The 21,149-nt window shown below is 45.8% G+C and overlaps 1 protein-coding gene across 25 annotated transcripts in view; it reads left to right on the top strand.

Moving 5' to 3' along the window:
• KLC1 (kinesin light chain 1) overlaps nt 1–21,149 on the top strand; it is a 58,526-nt gene that overhangs the window by 34,274 nt on the left and 3,103 nt on the right. Inside the window, exons 10-16 of one of the 25 annotated variants that reach the window (XM_082451027.1) lie at nt 927–976; nt 1,062–1,129; nt 2,460–2,568; nt 5,646–5,756; nt 12,653–12,783; nt 16,624–16,690; nt 17,706–21,082. In XM_082451027.1, the coding sequence (XP_082307153.1) occupies nt 927–976; nt 1,062–1,129; nt 2,460–2,568; nt 5,646–5,756; nt 12,653–12,783; nt 16,624–16,690; nt 17,706–17,816 (647 nt within the window). In that variant the 3' untranslated portion in view covers nt 17,817–21,082. Of the gene's footprint in view, nt 1–926; nt 977–1,061; nt 1,130–2,459; nt 2,569–5,621; nt 5,784–10,476; nt 10,528–11,213; nt 11,793–12,652; nt 12,874–16,623; nt 16,691–17,705; nt 21,083–21,149 lie in introns of those variants that run through there. The other 24 variants (XM_082451020.1, XM_082451026.1, XM_082451010.1 and 21 more) reach the window with 24 other exon arrangements.

Below are 21,149 nucleotides of genomic sequence, written 5' to 3'. Positions count from 1 at the left end.
ATTTATTTGTTTTTATTTTTGGCTGCATTGGGTCTTTGCTGTGCTTCGGCTTTCTCTGGTTGCGGTGAGCAGGGGCTACTCTTCGTTGCAGTGTGCAGGCTTCTCATTGTCGTGGCTTCTCTTGTTGCGGAGCACAGGCTCTAGGCGTGTGGGCTTCGGCAGTTGTGGCACACGGGCTCAGTAGTTGTGGCACACGGGCTCAGCAGTTGTGGCTCGCAGGCTCTAGAGCGCAGCCTCAGTAGTTGTGGCACACGGGCTTAGTTGCTCCGCAGCATGTGGGATCTTCCCAGGCCAGGGCTCAAACCCGTGTCCCTTGCATTGACGGGCAGATTCTTAACCACTGCGCCACCAGGGAAGCCCATAACCTTCACTTTTAAGACTGCTTATCCTCCATGACGTGGGTGCGTTCGTTGTCTGGAAGCTTTGGATGAGTGGTATGTGTCAGTGCTCTCAAAAGTGAAGAAAATTTTAAAGGAATATTGATTTGTAGTTTTTCCATTTTTGCTCCCAACATCTTACTACTATTTCTTAGACTTTTGTTTAATGTTAGTTGTTCAAATTCTAAATAGTCCCAAGTGTTACGTGAGGATTCTAGCATTAAAAGTTTCCTTATAGGGACCCTAGCATTTGTCCATGTTTTTGATCATTGCCTACCCTGTCTAGGTAGGTACCTTTGATTCCATGTCTTCTGTTCACAGAGCTGCATGTGAATGGCCATTTCCTACTGGTTTCTTGTGGTCTGGTTCTGTCTTCATAGTCTTTATTCTCCATTGTGAAACCTTGTCTGTCCATGATGTGAAAAGTAATATCTGAGAAGGATCATACGGAAAACAAAACAGAAACCTTGCAGTTGCTGAAATTGACAACTTCCACTTTGTGGGCTCTGTTATGCTTCAGTTTATAGTATGTTATTTTTTCTTCCCTAGATGAAAATAAACCCATTTGGATGCACGCTGAGGAAAGAGAAGAATGCAAAGTAAGGACATACTATTTCGAGAGATTCTAAATTGAATATATTGCTTAAGATAATTATTCACTTGAAATTATTTGCTATAATTTAGGGAAAGCAAAAGGATGGGACTTCTTTTGGAGAGTATGGTGGCTGGTACAAAGCCTGCAAAGTTGACAGGTACGTCTGCTTAACTGAAAAACAAAGACACAGCTGTGGAAGGTGCTAATGCTTCAAAGGTAGCTTGTAAACGACCGAGTGTGTAAGTTCCTTAAAGTGGTGTGGTTGCACAGTCCCTGATTTTCCCCTAATTCCAATAAAAACTCCATAACTTTGTAAATGAGGTAATTCATGTACACAAAACCCACCGTAATATGGGTCACATGGGTAAAATATTGGTTCTGTCCATTAATGCTGTGTCTAAGGCTAACTACCAAATCGCAGGAGAAAAGATGACTAAATAGAGACACAACATTTAAGGTGGCCATAGAGCAAACTCACGGGAAACAGGCCAGCAGACGTGCAAAAGCCAGCACTTTGCAGGTGTGTCCGGGTGCACACCCCAGTCTCTACCGCAGCCCTCAGGGCCTCCGTGTCTGCAGAGGGTTGTGTGAGCTCCTTCACCAGCAGCCCATGAGCCTGTGTAGATGCCCATTTCCTCTTCTGACTGCAACACCTTTCCTGCAGTCTTTTTCCTATTTTAACTTTTGCTCTCCCTTTAAGACTTAGTTTACCAGTCTTCTATTTCAGAAAAACTCTCTGAACCCCTAGTTTGGAACAAATACTCCTTATTTGGGTTCCCCATAGCACTTAGCATAACTTCTGAGTTGCATGTGCTTTGTTTCTCCCAGTATTCTGTAAATTGTCTCAGAGACATGGAGTCTCTTCTTTATTTCTAAAGCGCCTATCGTCAGTAAGAAAGAAATCTCTTGAAGTATATCTATACTAAAATGAACTAGATTTATTTCTAGTTTCTTAGTAAGAGTGCTCTGTGAGGAGTGCAGAAACACTGTCTGTGTCCACACTGTTCATCCTTTCGCACACACAACCGTCATTCTGTGACTCAGATCTCATTGGTGATGAGTTTTGGATTCACTTTGCTTCCCCTCTACTTGTAGAGGGAGGGGAGAAGGTAGATAGCAGCATTAAAACATGTGTCCTCTTTACTGCCTGACAGGCAGCTCTGCCCCGGGGGTGGGAAGCCTGATGGTCACTGGACAGACCCAGAATAGACATTTCTGTTGAGACTGCTCGGTGGTCTGTGGGAGCAGCCACAGACTGGAAAGAATACAGGGGCATGTCCCATCAGCCACAGGGCTCAGTGCAGTAGGCAGGGGATGCTTGACATAGAAGAGCCTGTTAGAGTTTTACAGTTAAAAAAAAATACCATAGAAATTTAAATAATTTTAGCCAAACATAAGTCTGTTTGTCCTTTAGATTATGTGCTGTTGATAGTGGTTGCTCTAAAACTTATATTTTATAGTTTTGTATATCATATGCTTTCTTACAGTCCAACTGTTACAACTACTTTAAAAAACCTTGGGGCACTTTACAGACGTCAAGGCAAATTTGAAGCTGCAGAAACATTGGAAGAAGCAGCCATGAGGTCACGTAAACAGGTCAGTGAGAAACCTTCTGTTTTTAACTTAGCCTTCCGTTTTTAACTTTGAGTGTAATGATTCTCTTTTACGAGACTTATTGAAACCTTGATTTAGAAATAGAAAATGTTTACTGTTCTAGTTTGTACAAATAAAATTATATTGTTCAAGGGACAATATAATGTAAATGTATGGTAAATATGACACCAAAAGCACGAGCAGCAAAAGCAAAAGTCAGTCAATTAGATTCACCAAAATTAGAAACATTTGTGCATTCAAGGACACTATCAAGAAAATGAAAAGACTCACAGAATGGGTGGACGTATTTGCAAATCACATCTCTGAGGAGGTCTAGTGTCCAGAATGTATAAAGACACAAGGACCACCTAATTAAAAAACGAGCACAGGACCTGAATAGACATTTCTCTGAAGATGCTACACAACTGCCAACAAGCACATGGAAGGATGCTCAACATCATTAGTCATCAGGGGAATGCAAATGAAAACCACAGTGAGGTACCACTTCACACCCACTGGGATGGCTAGAATTCAAAAACAAAACAGAAATAACAAGTGTTGAGGAGGAGGTGCAGAGATTGGAACCCTTGTGCACTGCTGGTGGGGACGTAGAATGGTGCAGCTTCTGTAGAGAACAGTTTGGAGGTTCATCCAAAAGTGAAGCATAGAGTTCCTATCTGACCCTGCAAGTCCACTCCTAGGTATACACTGGAGAGAATGGAACACAGGTACTCAAAACAAATACAGCCGATTCTCGTTATTCATGGTACTTCTGTTCTATAAAGTTGCTCTGAACACTGAATTAGCAAATACTGAACCATTGTTCCTAGGGAGATGCAGAGTTATGTTCCTGGGAGCCTCTGGTCACATTTACTTCAACCGATCAATACATAACCTTGTTTGAGGTCTGCTTCTGTTTAAAGACACCTTATTTAGTATATGTTGTTGATTCATTAGCATCGAATTCATGGCCAGCAGCACTGTAACTTGTGCCTGGAGAGAGCTTATCTTTCTCCATAAGGCACACCCCAGCCTTCTTGCGCTTAGGAACACCAGAGGACACTTTAGCATTGCTCTCGGGGGCCGTTTTAAACAGTGAAATCACTGACCGAAATGTGGAAAACGTTGCACCAGATGATTTAGACTGGGGGAGGGAGGATGCTTGTTTACAGTATAAGGTGAAACAAGAAAGCAGAGTGTCACCTTGTTCGATCTTAGCTGGGGATGTGCGCGTCGGGTGACTCGAAGTTTTCTCCACTTTGTGTGTCTGTGAATGACCATGAAAGCACTGTGAGTGTTGATTTTAGGATTACAAATACATTTTGGCCAGTAGGTGAATTAGCAAATACGGCCTCCGTAAGTGATGAGGATTGACTGCACTTGTGCACATAAGTTCGTGGCAGCATTACTCTCAGTAGGCTGAACGAACAGACAGACAGACACATGTTCGTCGATGGATGAATGGATACACGAGGTGGTATATCCATGGGATGGAATACTATTTGGCAATAAGAAGGACTGCTGAAGCACTTTCCTTCATCAACTGAGGTATTTTAGTTATGCTGAAATACAGTTGTAAAGAACATACAGGAAAAAGGCTTAGTTCTTGCCCTTTAATTACCAGTTTTAGAGTAAGGAGTTAATGTATTACTGTGTATGTGTATGCATATAAAGATGGCAGGTTTTGTTTTCTATTTTTAGGGCTGGAGGGGCAGGTGTGGCTTTTTCCCCTGAATGGTGTATATGTAGCCTATTATGCAGTTGTTGGTTTATAGCCACCTTTTGGCCGGGATTAAAGTTACCCATGGGTACCTTAGAATTTTTTCCTTCAAGGGATTCTGTGCAGAGGGATTAAAGAAGGCCCAGCATAGGTGTTGTCAGTGGTGTTCTCCTAGCTTGTGCCCTGCAGGAGCCCCTTTTTTGAGTCCTGTCGTCCTTCCCAGGTCTTCTGACTCTGAGGGGCTACTGTTCAGGGGAGGGCGCCCTGCGTGTAGGCGGCGTGGGATTCTGGCTCGACTGGGAGTGGTCTGTGGTGCTCCTTCATCACCAGGCTTTGCTGTAAACCAGTGCCAAATAGTGTTTATCCAACCAGTGGTGTCTAGAGTCAGGAGCTGCAGATGTTTAGAGAAAGGGATGTTGCTAGTGCTTTGTTGAGAACAGCCCCTCCTGCGCCTGGGAGGGCCACGGTCTGCTTCACTGTGGAGGTCACCGCAGCACATGGTCTGTTTGGGTATTGTGCCCCCCTGAGGAGGAAACCTTGAGGGTGAGCGAAGGGACGGTATTTGCATGAGCTTTTTGGGTTGAGAGTCCATGTAGAACACAAGACATGCTGCACCTGGTGATCAGATGGTACTGAAATGCACACGGAGAACGTTTGCTGCTGGGTGTTAATCCAGTTATGTTTTCACTCAGATGTGCCTGGGGTGAACGTTGAGAAAGCAGGCGAGTGCTTGCTGCTGCTCAGCACTCTGAGGAGTAGGAACGTTTGCTGTTAAAATGCCTTTTGTTAAATTAGTGGCTGATTTTTAAAAATGTTATACTGAGAGCAAAGTAATCCGCGAGTTTTCAACCCCGTACTTATTTTGGAGGCATGGAACACCAGGCACTTAATGTTAAAGTGTCAAAAACTGGGCAGTTTCCCAGCGTCTCACCATGAAACTTCCAAACATAGAGCAAAGTTGAGAGGGTTTTATACCCGTGTACCGCCTCCAAGATTCAGTCACGAGCATCTCTCCCATCTATCCATCCTTCGGTCCTTTTTTTTTTTTTGATGCCTTTCAAAGTTGTATACCTCAGTACACTTCCTTTTAAATACTTCAGCGTGCACATCATAACCTGGAGCTCAGTATTTTATAATTTTTTAACATTTGAGGTAAAATTTACATACGGTGAAATGCACAAGTCTTAAGTGTACATTCCTGAGAATCACTGTTCTGATTTTTCCCTCCAATGTTTAAGAACTTTTTTCCCCTAATATACATTTAGTTATCTTAGAAATCCCCAATAAAACTTAAGTGCTGATGGATCAAACCCTTTTCCCCCTGCCTGGCTCGCAGGGTCTTGACAATGCTCACAAACAGAGAGTAGCTGAAGTGCTGAATGACCCTGAGAACATGGAGAAGCGGAGAAGCCGCGAGAGCCTCAGCGCGGATGTGGTCAAGTACGAGAGCGGCCCTGACGGAGGGGAGGAAGTGAGTATGAGCGTAGAGTGGAATGGGGTAAGTACAGTACACAGCGCGCGCTCAGCCCGTGCTGCGAGGCCCCGGGCAGCAGTCTGGGCCGTCTCCCACCGGAGTGCTTTCTGGCATCTCCTGACTTACCTGCTAGACAGCCTACCTGTCTCAAATTAAGTACGAAAAATTAAGCTTTTTGTAAGTTCTTCTGCTAACACTGAAGTCTGTTATTTGTTTGAAGTAGTAATTTTCTTCTTTTTAGGAATCCATGAAAGCTGTTTGGCTTAACTTTGAGCACTTAAATGCTGATTGAGTGTCCTGGTTATTAAAGCATAATCCATAATTTGGTTTTATTTTAATATTAGGATTAGTGTGGCAGATAACTAACTCGCTTTTTTAACTTACCCATTTTCATTGCTAACTTCAGTGCTCCTAATTTCACTGACGAGGCTGCTGTAGGTTTTGTTAGAATTAATTTAAATACTTCCAAGGAAAATGGTGATTCAAACAGAACTCGTCTGTAGAAGAGAACCGGTCAGGAGTGAGAATGTTAGGGTGGCTACTCTTCACGCCCCAGCTCAGTCCCCGGAGGGCCCAGCGGCTCACCGGTCTCCACGGTTACCTGCCGGAGGCTTTTGGGTCCCGAGCATGTGCCTCTATTAGAAACATGTCACCTCTGTGGCCAGGCTCTGACTCTGCCTCTGTGGAAATTCTTACCACTGCTGTTTCTCCAGTATTGCCTTCTGGACATTTTCTTTCTAGTGAATTTTTGTAACACGTGGGTAATTTTTTTGTACATTGAGCTGGTGTCTTTGGAATTCTGCTTTTATGGGGGAGGGTTGAATGCAGGATTAGCTTTAATGCATTCAGGTGCAGTGTTGATTTTTTTGAAGTCACGTAATGCAGTTTGATTAGGTAATTGTGCAGATGTTTTGCCAAATGGTAGTTTGGGACTTTCTTATAGTCTATCTTATTGAATCTATTTATTCTTTGGGATTTTCTACAGCTGTAGCAATTTGGTAAGGGTCAGCACTCTAGTTGACATTTTGTGCAGAACGTTGTTGGCCAAGCTTTAAGGGAGAGCATCTCTTTCGACTGTCTTTACCTGGCAGCTCCCTTGCTTTGGTTCCCCTGTGCCAAGACAACCAATCAGCATCTGCTTTGACCACTCACCCCGTTGGGCAGTCGCCCAAAGGGAAATGAGGGTGGCGCTGCCCTACTCGTGTCCGTGTCCAGCCCGCACTGTGTACTGTACTCTCCCCGTGGTGGCTGTTGTCTGCGTGCTTTGTGTAGAGGGCCCCTCTTTTCGCTGGTCTTCAGGAGCCAGGGGTCAGGGTTTGATCCTTTAGAATGAAGTTCTGGAGGAGCTTTCTCTTGAGACAGTATTTCTAGGTCAATCTTTCTATGAAATCACGTGAAAATAAAATTATTGACATCTCAGAGTTCTATTACTGTCTTCAAGACTGAGACTTGGGGGTGAGGGAGAGCTGCTTTCATTCCTCCGTGGAGGGCGGGCGGGCGGGCGGGCGTCACGGTGCGGTGGGCAGAGGTGGGACCCCACCCCCACCCAGTTCCTGCTCTCTGCCCTTCACCTCACATTTCCTCTCTCACTGTGGACATGCTGTCACTCAGGACGCACACACGCTGGGCGCTGGATACCTTTTTACTTGACTTTTAGACACTAGCGACTCTGCATCTTTGACAGAATCCACCCCAGGGCGCTTCGCCTGGGCTGGATCCAGGTGACTGAAAGAATCTAGGGTGCAGGTCATGCAGTGCAGCGGTTCCTAAACTCACTTTGAGCAGCAGGAGGAACCCTCCCCTCAGATGGGGTCTTACGTGAAGCAGTGAGTAAATAGAGAACTGCTTGGGTTAACCAGGGAGGGACAGTCGAGAGCTGGCGCCTGAGGCCACCGCTCAGACCAGCACCGCCCCCAAACAGGAGGCCTTGGCTCTCAGACTGGTTTCCTTTGGAAGCTCTGAGGTTCTGAGAAGTTAGTGCTGCTCTCCCAACATTTGACTTGAGTTTTATTTTCAGAGCATACATTTACGTTTTAAAAAGAGGCAGGAAAAGCAGTATGCACCCTTAGGTGGTGTTTGGTTTTTTTTAACATCTTTTTTGGAGTATAATTGCTTTACTATGTTGTGTTAGTTTTTGCTGTGTAACAAAGTGAATCAGCTATACATATACACGTATCCCATATCTCCTCCCTCTTGCATCTCCCTCCCACCCCCCCATCCCACCCCTCTAAGTGGTCACAAAGCACCGAGCTGATCTCCCTGTGCTATGCGGCTGCTTCCCACTAGCTATTTTACATTTGGTAGTGTATATATGTCCATGCCACTCCCTCACTTCGTCCCAGCTTACCCTTCCCCCTCGTTGTATCCTCAAGTCCATTCTCTGTGTCTGCGTCTTTATTCCTGTCCTGCCCCTAGGTTCATCAGAACCTTTTTTTTTTTTCTTAGATTCCATACATATGTGTTAGCATATGGTATTTGTTTTTCTCTTTCTGACTTACTTCACTCTGTATGACAGACTCTGGGTCCATCCACCTCACTACAGATAACTCAATTTCGTTTCCTTTTATGGCTGAGTAATATTCCATTGTATATATGGGCCACACCTTCTTTCTCCATTCGTCTACCCTTAAGTGCTCTTTAGATTCAGCTTTATTGAGGTGTAATTGCGTGCAACCAGAGGAGCGCATTTGAAGCTCACCTTGGTTTAGAGGCTCACACACTGCTGTCCCCACATCATCTCTGTCCAGGTGTGAGGATAAAATGTTTCATGCTGTCTCTGCGTGAGTGCAAATTTCCCTGGGATTACAGGGCAAGCAGACTAAGCATTGTTGCTATTTGCAGCCACTTTCCTGTGTGCATCAAGATTTTCTCTGTTATGCAGTCAAGATAAAAGATAAAAATAAATTGGGAGTTGAGGTGGGCGCTGAGGCTGGACCTGTCTGTAACTTCACATTCAGATCACAGGTTCTCTGAGGCAGCCTCATTGTTCTTACTTGTTTACTTTATTATCATAAGAACTTGTTACACGTTTATAATGAGAAAATGCTGTTTAGGTTTTATTTTATATTGGGATTCTACATTAGATTTTAATTTTTTAAAAAAGGATTTCAGCGCTCCTTAAAAAGTTTGGAAACCGCTGCTGTAGGGAAAATGCTGAGCTTCTCTGTTGGGGGGACGCACACAGCCCTCCCTTGGGTTCTCACAGGACACTAGGCGCAGGCTTTCTCAGAGTTCAGAAGTAACATGGACCACAGAGGGCGGCGTGGTCAAAGACAAGACAAACTGGGTTATAATAGTTACTCCCTGCAGATACTGCAAGTCTGGGTCAGCAGAGAACTGAATTGTGTGCTATTAAGATATAAGAAACGTAAGGCTCCTGGACATATTCTAATTCACGTGAAGTTTCTGGATGAGATTCTTGACATGGTAGATAATTTGTTTAGGGAAGTACAATTCTCTTCTTTTTCTGTGTACCATAGAGATCATAATTGAAGTACTTGAAAATGTAACTTCATCAAATGTTATTTTTGTGTAAACTGTTCAGATCTAAAAGTCACTGTCAAGATAAGTCTCTTATGGTCCTGCTTCTAAAGATGCAGATGCTCTGTGCATAGTGACCCTTTCTGGGTAAAACTGACTTCATGTTAACTGTGAGACGCACGTGTGTCAGTCACCGGGACCCAGGTCCCCACTGGGCCACGCAGGAGCCTCGGGGCTGCACTGTAATTAAGGAATTGCCCTTGCAGTGGTCCCACTAGGCCACCAGGACACATCACACGTCTTACGTTCTGAGTGGGACCTGAGCTTCACCTGTGCTGGCCTTTCTGTTTTCAGAGTGCCAGTTCTCTACTGGGGTCCTTCTGAAGCAGCCCCACCCCCATGTACCCATTCTTTTCATACTGCTCCCCATGTTAATATTTCTAAAAGCTTTTAATACACTAAACTCTTCCCCAGGATTACTGGGAATGAGGTAACTGTTAATTAGAAATAATGTAATTTTTTAAAAATAAAAATTAAACTAGGAAGACAACTAGAATAAACCAAAGAAGAATTTTAAAACACCAAATCACCTGAAATCCATAGATAATAATTACTGCCATATAATTCTTCACCAATACATTATATTGTTAATTTTTGTTCAGAAACCCAGTTTTTTGATGCAGATATTCTTTCATGGCAGTATAACGATCTAGACTATTCTGAAAGTGTTGGAATACAGTGAAACCTCCCAACCCTCTAGTCTGTTTTGAGTAGAAATCCACCTTGTTTGGGTGGGTTTGTGCTGTCCTTCCTGGTGGTTCTCAGGGGAGAGGTTCCCAGCTGGTGAGAGCAAGGAGGGCAGGCAGACCTACCTGCTCCACCGCCCCACCTCCCCTCCAGGTGCTGCTCCCCAAGCCCAGCCTGCCTTGCCGGGGTGGGGGGTGGGAGCGGGGTGGGGGAGAGAGTGAGTGTGTGTGGATAAGTGTATGAAATGCTCTTGGAATCTGACTGAAGTTACTCTTCCGTATTCTGCTGAGTGTCTAGTACAGGAATATTACAAATAGTACTACTATAGAGTAGCACTGAATTTTGAAATGAACACAAGGAGTTGTACTATTTATAGAATTATATTAACATTTTAACATTCTATTTCTAAAGAGCAGCAAGAACTTATGTTTTCTTGTCCTCCCAGCATTGGTGGGGAGTTGGTAACAAGTTTTATTTTTCCATTTTAAAGATGAGAAAGATGAAGCTCGGGCTGGTTAAATGACTTGCTCAGCGTCGCATGGTGAGTCAGCGCGGGCGGGGCTCAGGTCCCCGCGGTCTGGGGCTTCCAATCTGCCAGGACCCAGGATGCGTTGCTGCTTCGGAAATCCTTTTTCTAGTTAATTTTATTTTGGATTATCAACTGCATGTTTAAGATGTGCTATAAACTTTAAAAGTCAGTGTTTCTTAACATTTCTGAAATGTCTAAAATATTAGTGTTTTTCAGAGAAAGTCCTTTCTGATTTCAGAGAGAACTTTATAGTTTAGTTCTATGCGAGAGGATTTCTGATAAAGTTAAAGCTTTAATGAATGCACTCTTCCTGTGCATAGCAGTCTTTCTTTTGGTCACTGTCGATGTTTTTTGTTTCGGAATCTCCTTATGTACAGTAACTTGAAAACCTTTTTATTGTGAGTATCAAGGAGATGTCTAGCACGGTGCCAGTCCGTGCTCTAAAAATGTTGAATTTTATTTTATTGAGGATTAGGAGTGATTAGTCTAGATTATGTAAAATGTAACATAAGGTCCAGTACCTGTTTCATACGGGGCTGACAGGAGCAGGCAGAAGGTAATTCCAAATACTAAAGCGGTAAAAATGCTGCTTAGATTTTGTGACCTAGAAATACTGTAAGCCAAGCTGTGCTGCGTGGAAACTGGCTCTTTTCTCATGAGTTTCACCCGGGCTTTCTCTCTCCGTCTCTGTCTAACAGGCCTAGCTGCCCTGTGTGACACTCACACTGTCTCCTGCATGATGGGCGGCACCTCCTCCAGCTGTTCTTCTCTCTCCAGTGCTGACGGCTGTGTTTAGCAATCCCCTAGGATTCTTGTCAGAGCTACACCGCCATTCCTTTCGGTGCTGCTGTCCTTTTGGGGGGTTCCTTATCTCTGTATACATGTAGCTTTGCCAGATATGTACTTAGTAATATAAACTGTGTTAATAAAACCATTTACTGTGTAATACATGAGTTTAAAAACTAAGAGCAATTAGCTGTTCACTTTGATAAGAGGTAGTTAGTAGTATCCCCCAGGTGTTACTGCAATGGCATGATGGTGACTGTGACACTACCTAGGCTGTCAGAGTAGGGCATGTGCTGCTCCTGTCACGTACAGAGACCTGGTGGGACCACCCTGGGCTCTGGGCGCTCCCCTTAGGATCGTGCTCAAGTAGAATTTGCTGTGTAGTCTTTGTGTGAAATTTTGGCAATTCTGCTTTTCTCTACTAATCTTTAAGTGTTCAGTGATTTGTGTATTTGTGTCTTTCTAACTTCTAATAAACTCACTCCAACTGACCTGTGTCTTGGTGTCTGTCTGCTTGGTAGACCTTCTCACTCTTTCCATGGAATGCAGCATTGCCGTAGCTTCTAGAAGGGGTGGGGCTACTGTTAATCTTACTAAATGATTCATTCTGAGAATAAAAGTTGTTCTATACACATTTTTTTCACTCTGTGTATTTGATTTTCATATCCAGATACTGCCAAGTGTTTCACTTATTAATGTCTGAATCAGTTATATGAAAGCTGGGCACTCTTACTTGCTTCCTACAAGGCATCTAAGGATTTTTAGTTATTTGTATAGAATGAACGTATTGTTTAATTTTCCCATTACATTTGTAATCAACATTTAATAAAACTGTCCTATATAACTTAATGAAGAAACAGTATATCTATTGCATGTAGATGAAATTGTTAAAAGGAAGTTGCCTATGTCAAACCTAAATGCTTTAGGTCCTGTACTGTTTCATGGACCAGATGCTTCCGTATTTATTAAACATGGAGTTTGATTTTGGTGATCTTCCTAGAAGCTGCCTTAATTTCCTTGAGTCTTTCTGTGTATCTTTTGTTTCAAAACAGTAATATAATTAATTTTCCTTTGGGGATTTTATTACTTTTGTTTGAATGAGCTTTTTCATGTTCAAAGGTTTTTCTTATTCATTGGATTATCTTGCATGAAATTTAAAATGGAGAGATTTCTATTTAAAGTGTATTTACATACATGGCAAATTGATAATTTCTGTAGGAGTCACATTACCAGCAAGTCACAGACCGGCAGGTCAACCACGATGTGAATTCTTGTTTTCATTTAGCTTTGTCTCTTGCGGGTTGGGAGGGAGAACCATGTGGCGCTTCACATTTGTTCACGTTTTTTTCAGGATGGCACTGGATCTTTAAAACGCAGTGGTTCCTTTAGCAAACTCCGGGCTTCAATTAGACGCAGCAGCGAGAAGCTGGTTAGGAAGCTGAAGGGAGGAGGTTCACGAGACAGTGAGCCAAAGGACCCTGGGTAACTATCGCCGGCCCCCGCCCGCCCTTCTCGCCCGCAGACCTCAGAGCTGCATTCCCGCCTGCTTCCCACGCGGTCGCAGTGGAGAGGGTTAGTAGCTGCAATCCGACTTTTTCCCAGGATAGGTTGAGAAAAAATTGTGAAATTTCCTGTTTAGAGGCTAAAAGAGCTGAAGCCTTTGAAAGAAATTTATGGAATTCTTTGATTTTGTTACATGTTCAAAGAAAGCTTTAGCAGTGAAAAGTAAGAATTTAATATTAAAATATTGAGCATATTGTTTTCTCTAAGTATGCATTATTCATTTTTAAAACGAGCATTAGCTTAAATCCTTTAAAGTTAGTTTTAATCTTTTAAAATCAAATGCCAGCTATGACTATAATAAATCTCATCATACAGGTATTACTATAGGAAGAAAAATGGTTTAAATAGAAGGATCACAATTTCAAGACTTTTGTTATATGAGTTTCTTTAGGAGATTTAAAAAACCTTAGGTTTTGCATGTGTTTAGAAAAGGGTCTCTTCAGTCATGAGTCTTTTAGGGTCTTTTGAACAATAACTTTTAAGTTATCAAAGGAATTTGATTCTAAGATATTCCTTGCTTTTTATAAGGTTCGTCAGAGGAAGGGTTCTTTGTCCTTCTCTGTTAGTGTTAACAAATTGTCCTGGTTTCTGGGTTATTTCTGGTGTAAACAGCTTCCTGTTTTTGGATGCGTTTCTCACAGAAGCACTGTATTGTATTGTCAGCTGTTCCGTGAAACTCAACCTCCCTAAAACGGTACCTATTTTGTAAAGGTTGATTCTTAGTATGACTCTGTTTTAAAGTATTTCACTTTAAGTTCTGTAAGAATTCTGATGTCTCAGAACTGAGACCGAGTTCCTTTGGGTAACGTCTGGGAATATAAAGGTAGGTGCTTTTACAGTTGTGCGCTTCGCTGTCTGTAGGACATGTCCCGTCTCATTCCTCTTGTCATCAGTTGGGGCCTGACTCCGGAGACCGCTGGGGTCGCCCAGCCCGGCGCCCTGGTCCGCGCCTCACCTGCACCTGTGGGGAGAGGGGCTGGGCTTGCCCTTAGCTCTGCCCCCGCATCTCTGCTGGCGGAGGGACTTGCTTCCCGATGGCTTTGGAGGCAGGAGGAGCAGTTGGGTGTTTATATGCTGCCATTGCCCTCTTCTCAGAAATGTCTACAATCTGCAGAGGGAGTTTCCTGCGCTCCGCCGATGCCTGGTGTGAAACCGCCGGAAGCTGCGGTGTTGGAAGCCAGTGGGGGCTTCTGCGGGCGCGCAGGGCATCGGTCCTGCCTGGGAGGAGGCATGTGCGCGCTGCCTTAGGGAAGTGGGTCCTAAAGTGCCCTTGTTTGGTTTCCAGAGCTAAAGTGATAGGGTGCTGTCTGCCCCTCTCACAGCATGGTGAGGGGCTGAGCAGATTGCTGGGCCCTGCTGAGCCCCGGTCCTGATCCTTTGGCGGGTCTGACGCGTGAAGTGAGGGCCTGTCACGCGCTCTGTGCCGTACAGGCCGTCGGCCGGTTCCTCCAGGGCAGACGCACTGTGGCCTGGGGTTCTGGATGTCTCGGAGCTCTTCAGGGCAGCGTCCAACTCTGGCACCGAGTCCTGGACGCGGCAGAGCTCACAGTTTCTCCTTCACGTCTTTCTGTCTTTCCCATGACGCTGCGTGTGTGGACGCTCCCCAGTACGGATGTTCATGGCGCTAAGAGCGCTTTGCCAGTCTGACCTGATGAAAAGTAGACCCACACACTTGCATATCTTAACAGTTTTCCTCTGTGATGTTATCTGGGTTGATATCTTACTAAACTTTTTGAAAAACTAAATAATTTAGAAAGTTTATCCCATCAAATGCATGAAACAAAGTAATCTTTCCAGGTAAGAGCAGCAATCTTTATTAACTAGACCAGTGGCTCTCAAACTGGAGCATGCTGCAGCGTCTCCTGGAGGGTTCCTGAAACAGACCGCAAGGCCCACCCCTGCGTTTCTGATGCAGTGGGGCGGGGGGGGAGGAGGGGCGAATTTGCCTTTCTAGCAAGTTCCCGGGTAGCGCCAGCGCTGCTGGGTGGGCCACGTTGTGAGAATCACTGAAGTGGGTGCCCCGGGATCAGGGTCTGCAGCCTGCAGTGGGCACAGCTCCAGGGAAGCACTGGACTGCTTGATGGTCTGGGCGCCGCGGGCTTCAGTAAGAGTGAGGGTGCGATTCCGAAGAGTCACTGATGGGGCAACTTGTTCTTTCACTTCACCTTGTAAAGAAAAGGAAGTTTGAGGACAAAGTTTGTGTACCTTTCTTAGGAAGAGGTAGCTGGCCAATTAAGTAATAGAGTAATTAAATATGGCAGAATATAATTCACTGGTGATTTGGTTGGATTTTATCCTTTGTTCTTTAGTGGTTCTGGATAGAGGAAAACCTGTCCAGAGCTCTAGCAACACTTGTGTGGGGTTCATTGGGATGTTTTTGTCTTGTCCTAGGTGGGAAGTTTGGGGAGTGAGTTTTATAATACTTGGGGATAAGTCAGTTAAGGTTTTGCTCTTGGTGTAGTTTGTTTAGTGAGAACTCAGTAAGTGCCTGCTGTTTGCCTGGCACTGTGCCTGTGGTGCTGGCGGCCGTGCGTCCATCACCTGGGCCTTTGGTCCCTGCAGCGGGTGTGCGTGTGTGCGTGTGTGTGTCTCTGTCTGGTTGTGCTCGGCCTTCACACCTGTGCTTCACCCTTGCAGCCATGCACTCAGCTTGTAAATAATAGTGGTCACTGTTGATGTCATGGTAGTTCAAATTCAGAATTACTGATCCTATTATAAACATTTAAAAATAACCCTTCATATTGGTTCTTTTAGCTTTAAAAGAGAAGGTGGCTTTCTGTTTGAGGTCATCCGTGGTGGCAGTAAGCAATTAGTAATTTTATGACTATCTATAATTTAAGTTTAGATTATAGGTAATTTGTAACATATTTTATTAAGTATTTTAAAGGTGTCAAACGGGAGAAAAAAGTAAATATATATATATAAATCACGATATTTTTTGTAAATGTAAAGCCACGAAATATGTTTTAAATTTTGGTTTCTGAGCAGAGAAATACTAGCCTTAGAGTTTATTTTACTAATAAAAGATTATTTTTTCCTAGTTTTAATATAGAAAAATCTACAAAATACAGAATATATTTATGCATTTGATCTTAATAGTGAGCTTTGAGGGTCTCTCTCTCTCTCTCTATTAATATTTATTTATTTATTTGGTTGCGCTGAGTCTTAGTTGTGGCCGGTGGGCTCCTTAGTTGCGGCATGCATGTGGGATCTAGTTCCCCAACCAGGGATGGAACCCGGGCCCCCTGCATTGGGAGTGCGGAGTCTTACCCACTGTGCCACCAGGAAAGTCCCTTGAGGGTCTCTCTCTGACACGGTCACTTAGGGGCGAGGTTTACGGGAGTCGTTGAGGTTCCCTTCCTGAAACTCATCTCAGGAGGCTCCTCGGGCTCCCACGCCGAAGTCAGCGGGTGGCATTGGCAGAGCCGCTCGGCTCCTATAGGAGCCAGGCTTTAACAAGTGAAACTGCAGCGACACTGGCTTTCTGTATGGGGCTCGAAGATAAACTTTTTGCTGAGAAAGACGCAGAGAAACTGCGCTTTTTTGTGCTGGGTGCAATAGAGTAGATCTGGGATGTCCGTGTAAAGAGTTGTGTGGGCATCCCCGTCTGGGTGAGATAAAGGCCTCGTCTCCGTTAGGGACAGTCCCAGGCCCCCATGGTGACAGAGGCTTTGGGGGGGTGGCTTTGCTGTGCTCCCTGCTCCTGGTTGACTGATGTGCTGACGGTTTGTCCTTGCATGTCCGCCGTCCTGGGTGCAGCATGAAGCGTGCCAGTTCTCTGAATGTCCTTAACGTGGGTGGCACGGTGGCCGAAGACCATTTCCAAGTAAGGAGCCCTGCCCCACTTAACATCCTTTACATGTTGGCTGGACCTTTCCTCATCACTGCTGCCATTTCAGCAGAGCCTGTGAACATTTTAGTATTTCTGATTCAAGACAAATAGACATCATAAATGATAACTTTCATAGTCGGCATGAACTTAACCATCTGAATTATGGGAATGTTGTGAACATTCTTAGTATGTGAATTAATGATCTTTACAAATATTTTGATTGACAATTAAAAATTAAATATTCTGATAAAGTAATATCAAAACTTGACCAGTTGTTAATTTGTATTATTAATTTGTATGATTTTAGCTTCTAGTAGTTTATAACTAATATAATGTCTAGCTAAGCTGTTCAGTGTTTTAAAACTATTCAAAACTTCACTAAGTACAGTCACTTTGACACAACAATCTTTAGCACTTTGTCACCTGTCCGAGTCTTGCACAGCCCGGTCACCTTTGCACTTAAAACTGTTGGCATCCTGTTCTCCATTACAAATGGCCTTTTTATTTTCCATGTGTGACTGTTGGGTGCGCCCAGGCCTCTGGCCCCTTCTATGACCTAGCTGCTGTCCACCGGGACCAGGTGTCCTGGTCACCACACCTGTTGATGCAGCAGCTTTCCCAGTCACCTCAGTCCCACCGGTAAACTGTGTGACGTACAGGGACGGTGACGGGCCGGCAGGTGTGCTGAGCTTCCTCCTCACCCCCAGCACGCTGCGGGGGCGGCTGCTCCCAGGATGCTGTCCTCGGGCCTCTAGTGTAAAAGCTGCACGTGCTCGGAGGATGCGCTGCTGCTGATGACAGTGGAAGAAACTACTTTGTTTTTAAAGGGTCTGGAGCTAACATAGTCCTTTGCTCCCCTTTCTTGTGTTTGGCACACGCACATCTGAGCATCAGGACTCTGGTGTGTTGATGTGAGTCGTGCAGCTGTTGTTAGTGCCGAGACCACTGCAAGCTGGCGTCATGCGAGGTACTGGTGAAGAATAATTCTTCCATTTGTTTTTTCACGCAGGAACGAAATAATTGTCTGGCAGACTCCAGAGCTCTGAGTGCCAGCCACGCCGACCTGGCCCCCACGGGTCGAGGCAGAGCTAGATTAACCCCCAAGGCTAACGAGCGCTGAGACTCTCAAAGCTTGGCCAGGCCCCTCCCCCCTGCAGGGCGGCCCTGGGGTCACCTCCTTTTCTGCATGATGACCTCCACCACCTGCTGGAGGTTTGCCCCAAATTCTGTTAAGTGGTCTGCAGCCCTAGTGCCCAAGAGCCGCCAAGGCCCGACGGTGGGACCCGGCCAGGTGTGGAGCCGGCTCAGCGCGCTCGGGATGGGCCGCTGCTCGTGGACACCGGCCCCAGCACCGAGATCTGCTTTCAATTGTAATACTGTGTTAAGGCTGTTCATTAAGACTGGAAACTTAAACTACATCCTTTGAGAATAGGAATCCAGTGACCTGTGGCAGCGATGCTGGGATTAGGGAGCGGGGGAGACGGGGTAGCTGCAGGGAGGCCTGCGCCCCTCCTGGTCTGCATCTCAGCCCCTTTGGAGCCCTTTTCCCCCCCTCCTGGCCTCTGTACACTAAGCACACGGAGATGCATGTTTTCCTTTTAAAAAGCTTTTCTTCGTAGTGTTAAGTAACACAGGGTGGGTTCTGACAGATACATTTTCTTTTCTTTTTTTTTCTTTTTTGTAAATTTATTTATTTTGGCTGTGTTGGGTCTTCATTGCCACGCACGGGCTTTTCTCTAGTTGTGGCGAGCAGGGGCTACTCTTCGTTGTGGTGCGCGGGCTTCTCATTGCGGTGGCTTCTCTTGTTGCAGAGCACGGGTCCTAAGTGTGCAGGCTTCAGTAGTTGTGGCTCACGGGCTCAGTAGTTGTGGCTCGCAGGCTCCAGAGCACAGGCTCAGTAGTTGTGGCTCACGGGCTTAGTTGCTCCACGGCATGTGGGATCTTCCCAGACCAGGGCTCGAACCCGTGTACCCTGCACTGACAGGTGGATTCTTAACCACTGCGCCACCAGGGAAGTCCTGACAGATACATTTTCAAACCAACCCTGAGACGTTATTCCTTAAGGGAATCCGTGAGACGAGCTGGTAGGTTAAGAAGGTGTAATTCCAGATGACGCCAGCTGTACAAGGGGACATCCCTGCTGATGAGGTTTGAAAGAGGATCTGGAAAGCTGTGAGCATCCTTGTGAAATGTTGTCAGGGTTAGTTTCTAGTTTACCTTAATGTTATGTGGGTGGTGTCACTGAGCAAAGGCGCTTCCAGCCACCTTTTCCTCAACAGTTGCACTGGGCTGGGGTGCTACGTGCTCCCTGTGGGGACTGGGGGGGGGCTCACTGTGGGGTGCCCTTGGACTGCACGTGTCCTTCACCCCCAGTGTGGACCTCGGGCTGAGGGCTAGAGGCAGCAGCGTCCTGCGGTTTTGGTACAGCAAGGCTAGACTTTAAGCTTTGTTTAAAAGTTCCTATAATTCAGTAGTGGATCACCTCAGGGCACCGGTGCTTGTGTTGGTGAGAGCTGCTGTGTCCCCTGAGAGGCAGGCACCCCAGCCCGGTGTTGGGGGCCCGTGAGGCTGACCAGTCTCCTGCAGCCTGTCTCCTCTGGCCACGCTCCTTTCCTCAGCTCCTGACTCCACTTAGGTTTTGCAGCTTCCAATGGATCAGGAACTTTCAAAATGCTCTCTAGAGGTGTTTAAAAAAGTTTGACGGGTTGTAAGAAACCACTGGAAAAAAGAGCAGAGCTGCAACCCCCCCCTGTGGGCACTGTGGCCCTTTCAGGTTCACGTTTAGGTGCAGTGGGGGTGATGTGTTTGTGTCACATCAGAACCAGGAGGGGGACCAAGCTGTCCTGGCTCCTCCTTCCACTACATTGAAGTTTTCTCCCAGCCACAGAGCTGATACAGGACACCTGAAACCCACTCGGTTTCCCTTAGTGACAGTTGTCTCTGGAAAAACAAAGGGCATTTAGAAAGAATAAACATGGGGCTGAGAATAGAATTTAATTTTAAGCTTCCAGTTGGTGAAAAGAGACCTTCTTTGCAGGGGCCTTAGTTGAACCTTGTCTGGCTTTGAGCCCTCTGGCCCTGGTTCCCCGAGGGTTGTGGTGGCCTTTGTAAGGCCACATGGAGACAGCATTTGGTGTAAGAGAGGCTCGAGGGCCTTCTTGAAGCTGGGTTGTAAAGGCCTTCGTGTCTCAGAGGGAATGCTACCGGGGAGTCAGCAGTTTCTGATTTTTGAACTTGTATCAAAATAGAGAGAAGCCAGGTTGTAACCTACTTCCAGTCTGGCAGTCAGGATTTTAACATTCTCGGAGAGAGCAGTTGTGTGTGTGTGGGGGGAAGTCCAGCCCTCCCTCTTCCTTTCCTGGTGAGGGGACCCTAGGGGGCCAGCCCCCATTTCTACACTGTTTCTATCAAGTTAGACTCCCCTGGCCAGAGGACGGACGGGCAGTGGAGGGGCTGAGGGTCGACGTGAGTGTCTGAGGGCAGAGGTCGTGGAGAGCTGGGCCTCCTGACCCTCCTGCTCCTCCCCAGGGGGAGAGGCCATTCCCATGCTGCAGGGGTTCAGTTATTTTCTGAAACTTAAAAAAAGTTCCTATTATTTGTTTGGTCAGAAGGCTGCTAGGGATATCATGTAATTAGTTATTGCCTTTACAGTAAAGTATAAGTATTGCTAAGGATTCAGAGTTTAGTTTGTAGCACTCATTGTTATAACTTCATAGAATGTTCTGGGGAAGGCATGTTACATCTGTACGAGGCCAACTTTTGATATGTTTGAACACTGCATTGTGTAATCATGGGATCTCTGGAAACTAAAGCAGCACCGGATAGCACCAACCAAAGGTGAAGTTCAGATGAGCTAAGCGAGCATCGTCCTGCAGATGCCTCCTCGTGTAATTGGGCTGACGCATAAAGACACGTGCACAGTTTCCGCTTAGTTCTCCAGCACGACAGGAGGACTCAGGTGGTTTATACAGTGGTGTGGCGCTACCCCTCGGGGGTCACAGGCCTGTGAGGACCGTCCGATTGTCTGTGGGGCGTGCTCTGGGGGATGGGATTGGCTGAGGCCAGGGAGAGGTAGGGTGGACACTCCTTTGGGACCTGGTGTTCCTGAGACACAGAGAGAAAACCCCACTGCAAAGTCCTATGGCCCTTGGTGGGCGAGCACCCCCAGGACGGCCTGTCCGCCTGGTGGGCAGGTGCGGCTGCCCAGAGGCCGAGGGTGGGTGCGCTCGTGCCGGTCTGCACCCCTGCAGGGGGTGGCCGTGAAACATACCTTCTGTCTTGGAGCAAGTTCTCTTTTCTCACTGTTGGTGTGGCTTGCCTAGGAAATCACGTGGAACTGTTTATATTTACTTAAAAAAATAAAGTTTTATTTCCTGTTGTAAAGTCCCTGTACGTTTGCGGAAAGGCTCTTTTGTAAAACTCCAACCCTAAAATTTAGAACCTTTTCCTGTTT

This window comes from Balaenoptera physalus (assembly GCF_965194825.1).
Source record: "Balaenoptera physalus genome assembly, chromosome: 2".
NCBI classification, from domain to species: Eukaryota; Metazoa; Chordata; class Mammalia; order Artiodactyla; family Balaenopteridae; genus Balaenoptera; species Balaenoptera physalus.
This window is presented reverse-complemented; position numbering and strand designations above follow the sequence as displayed.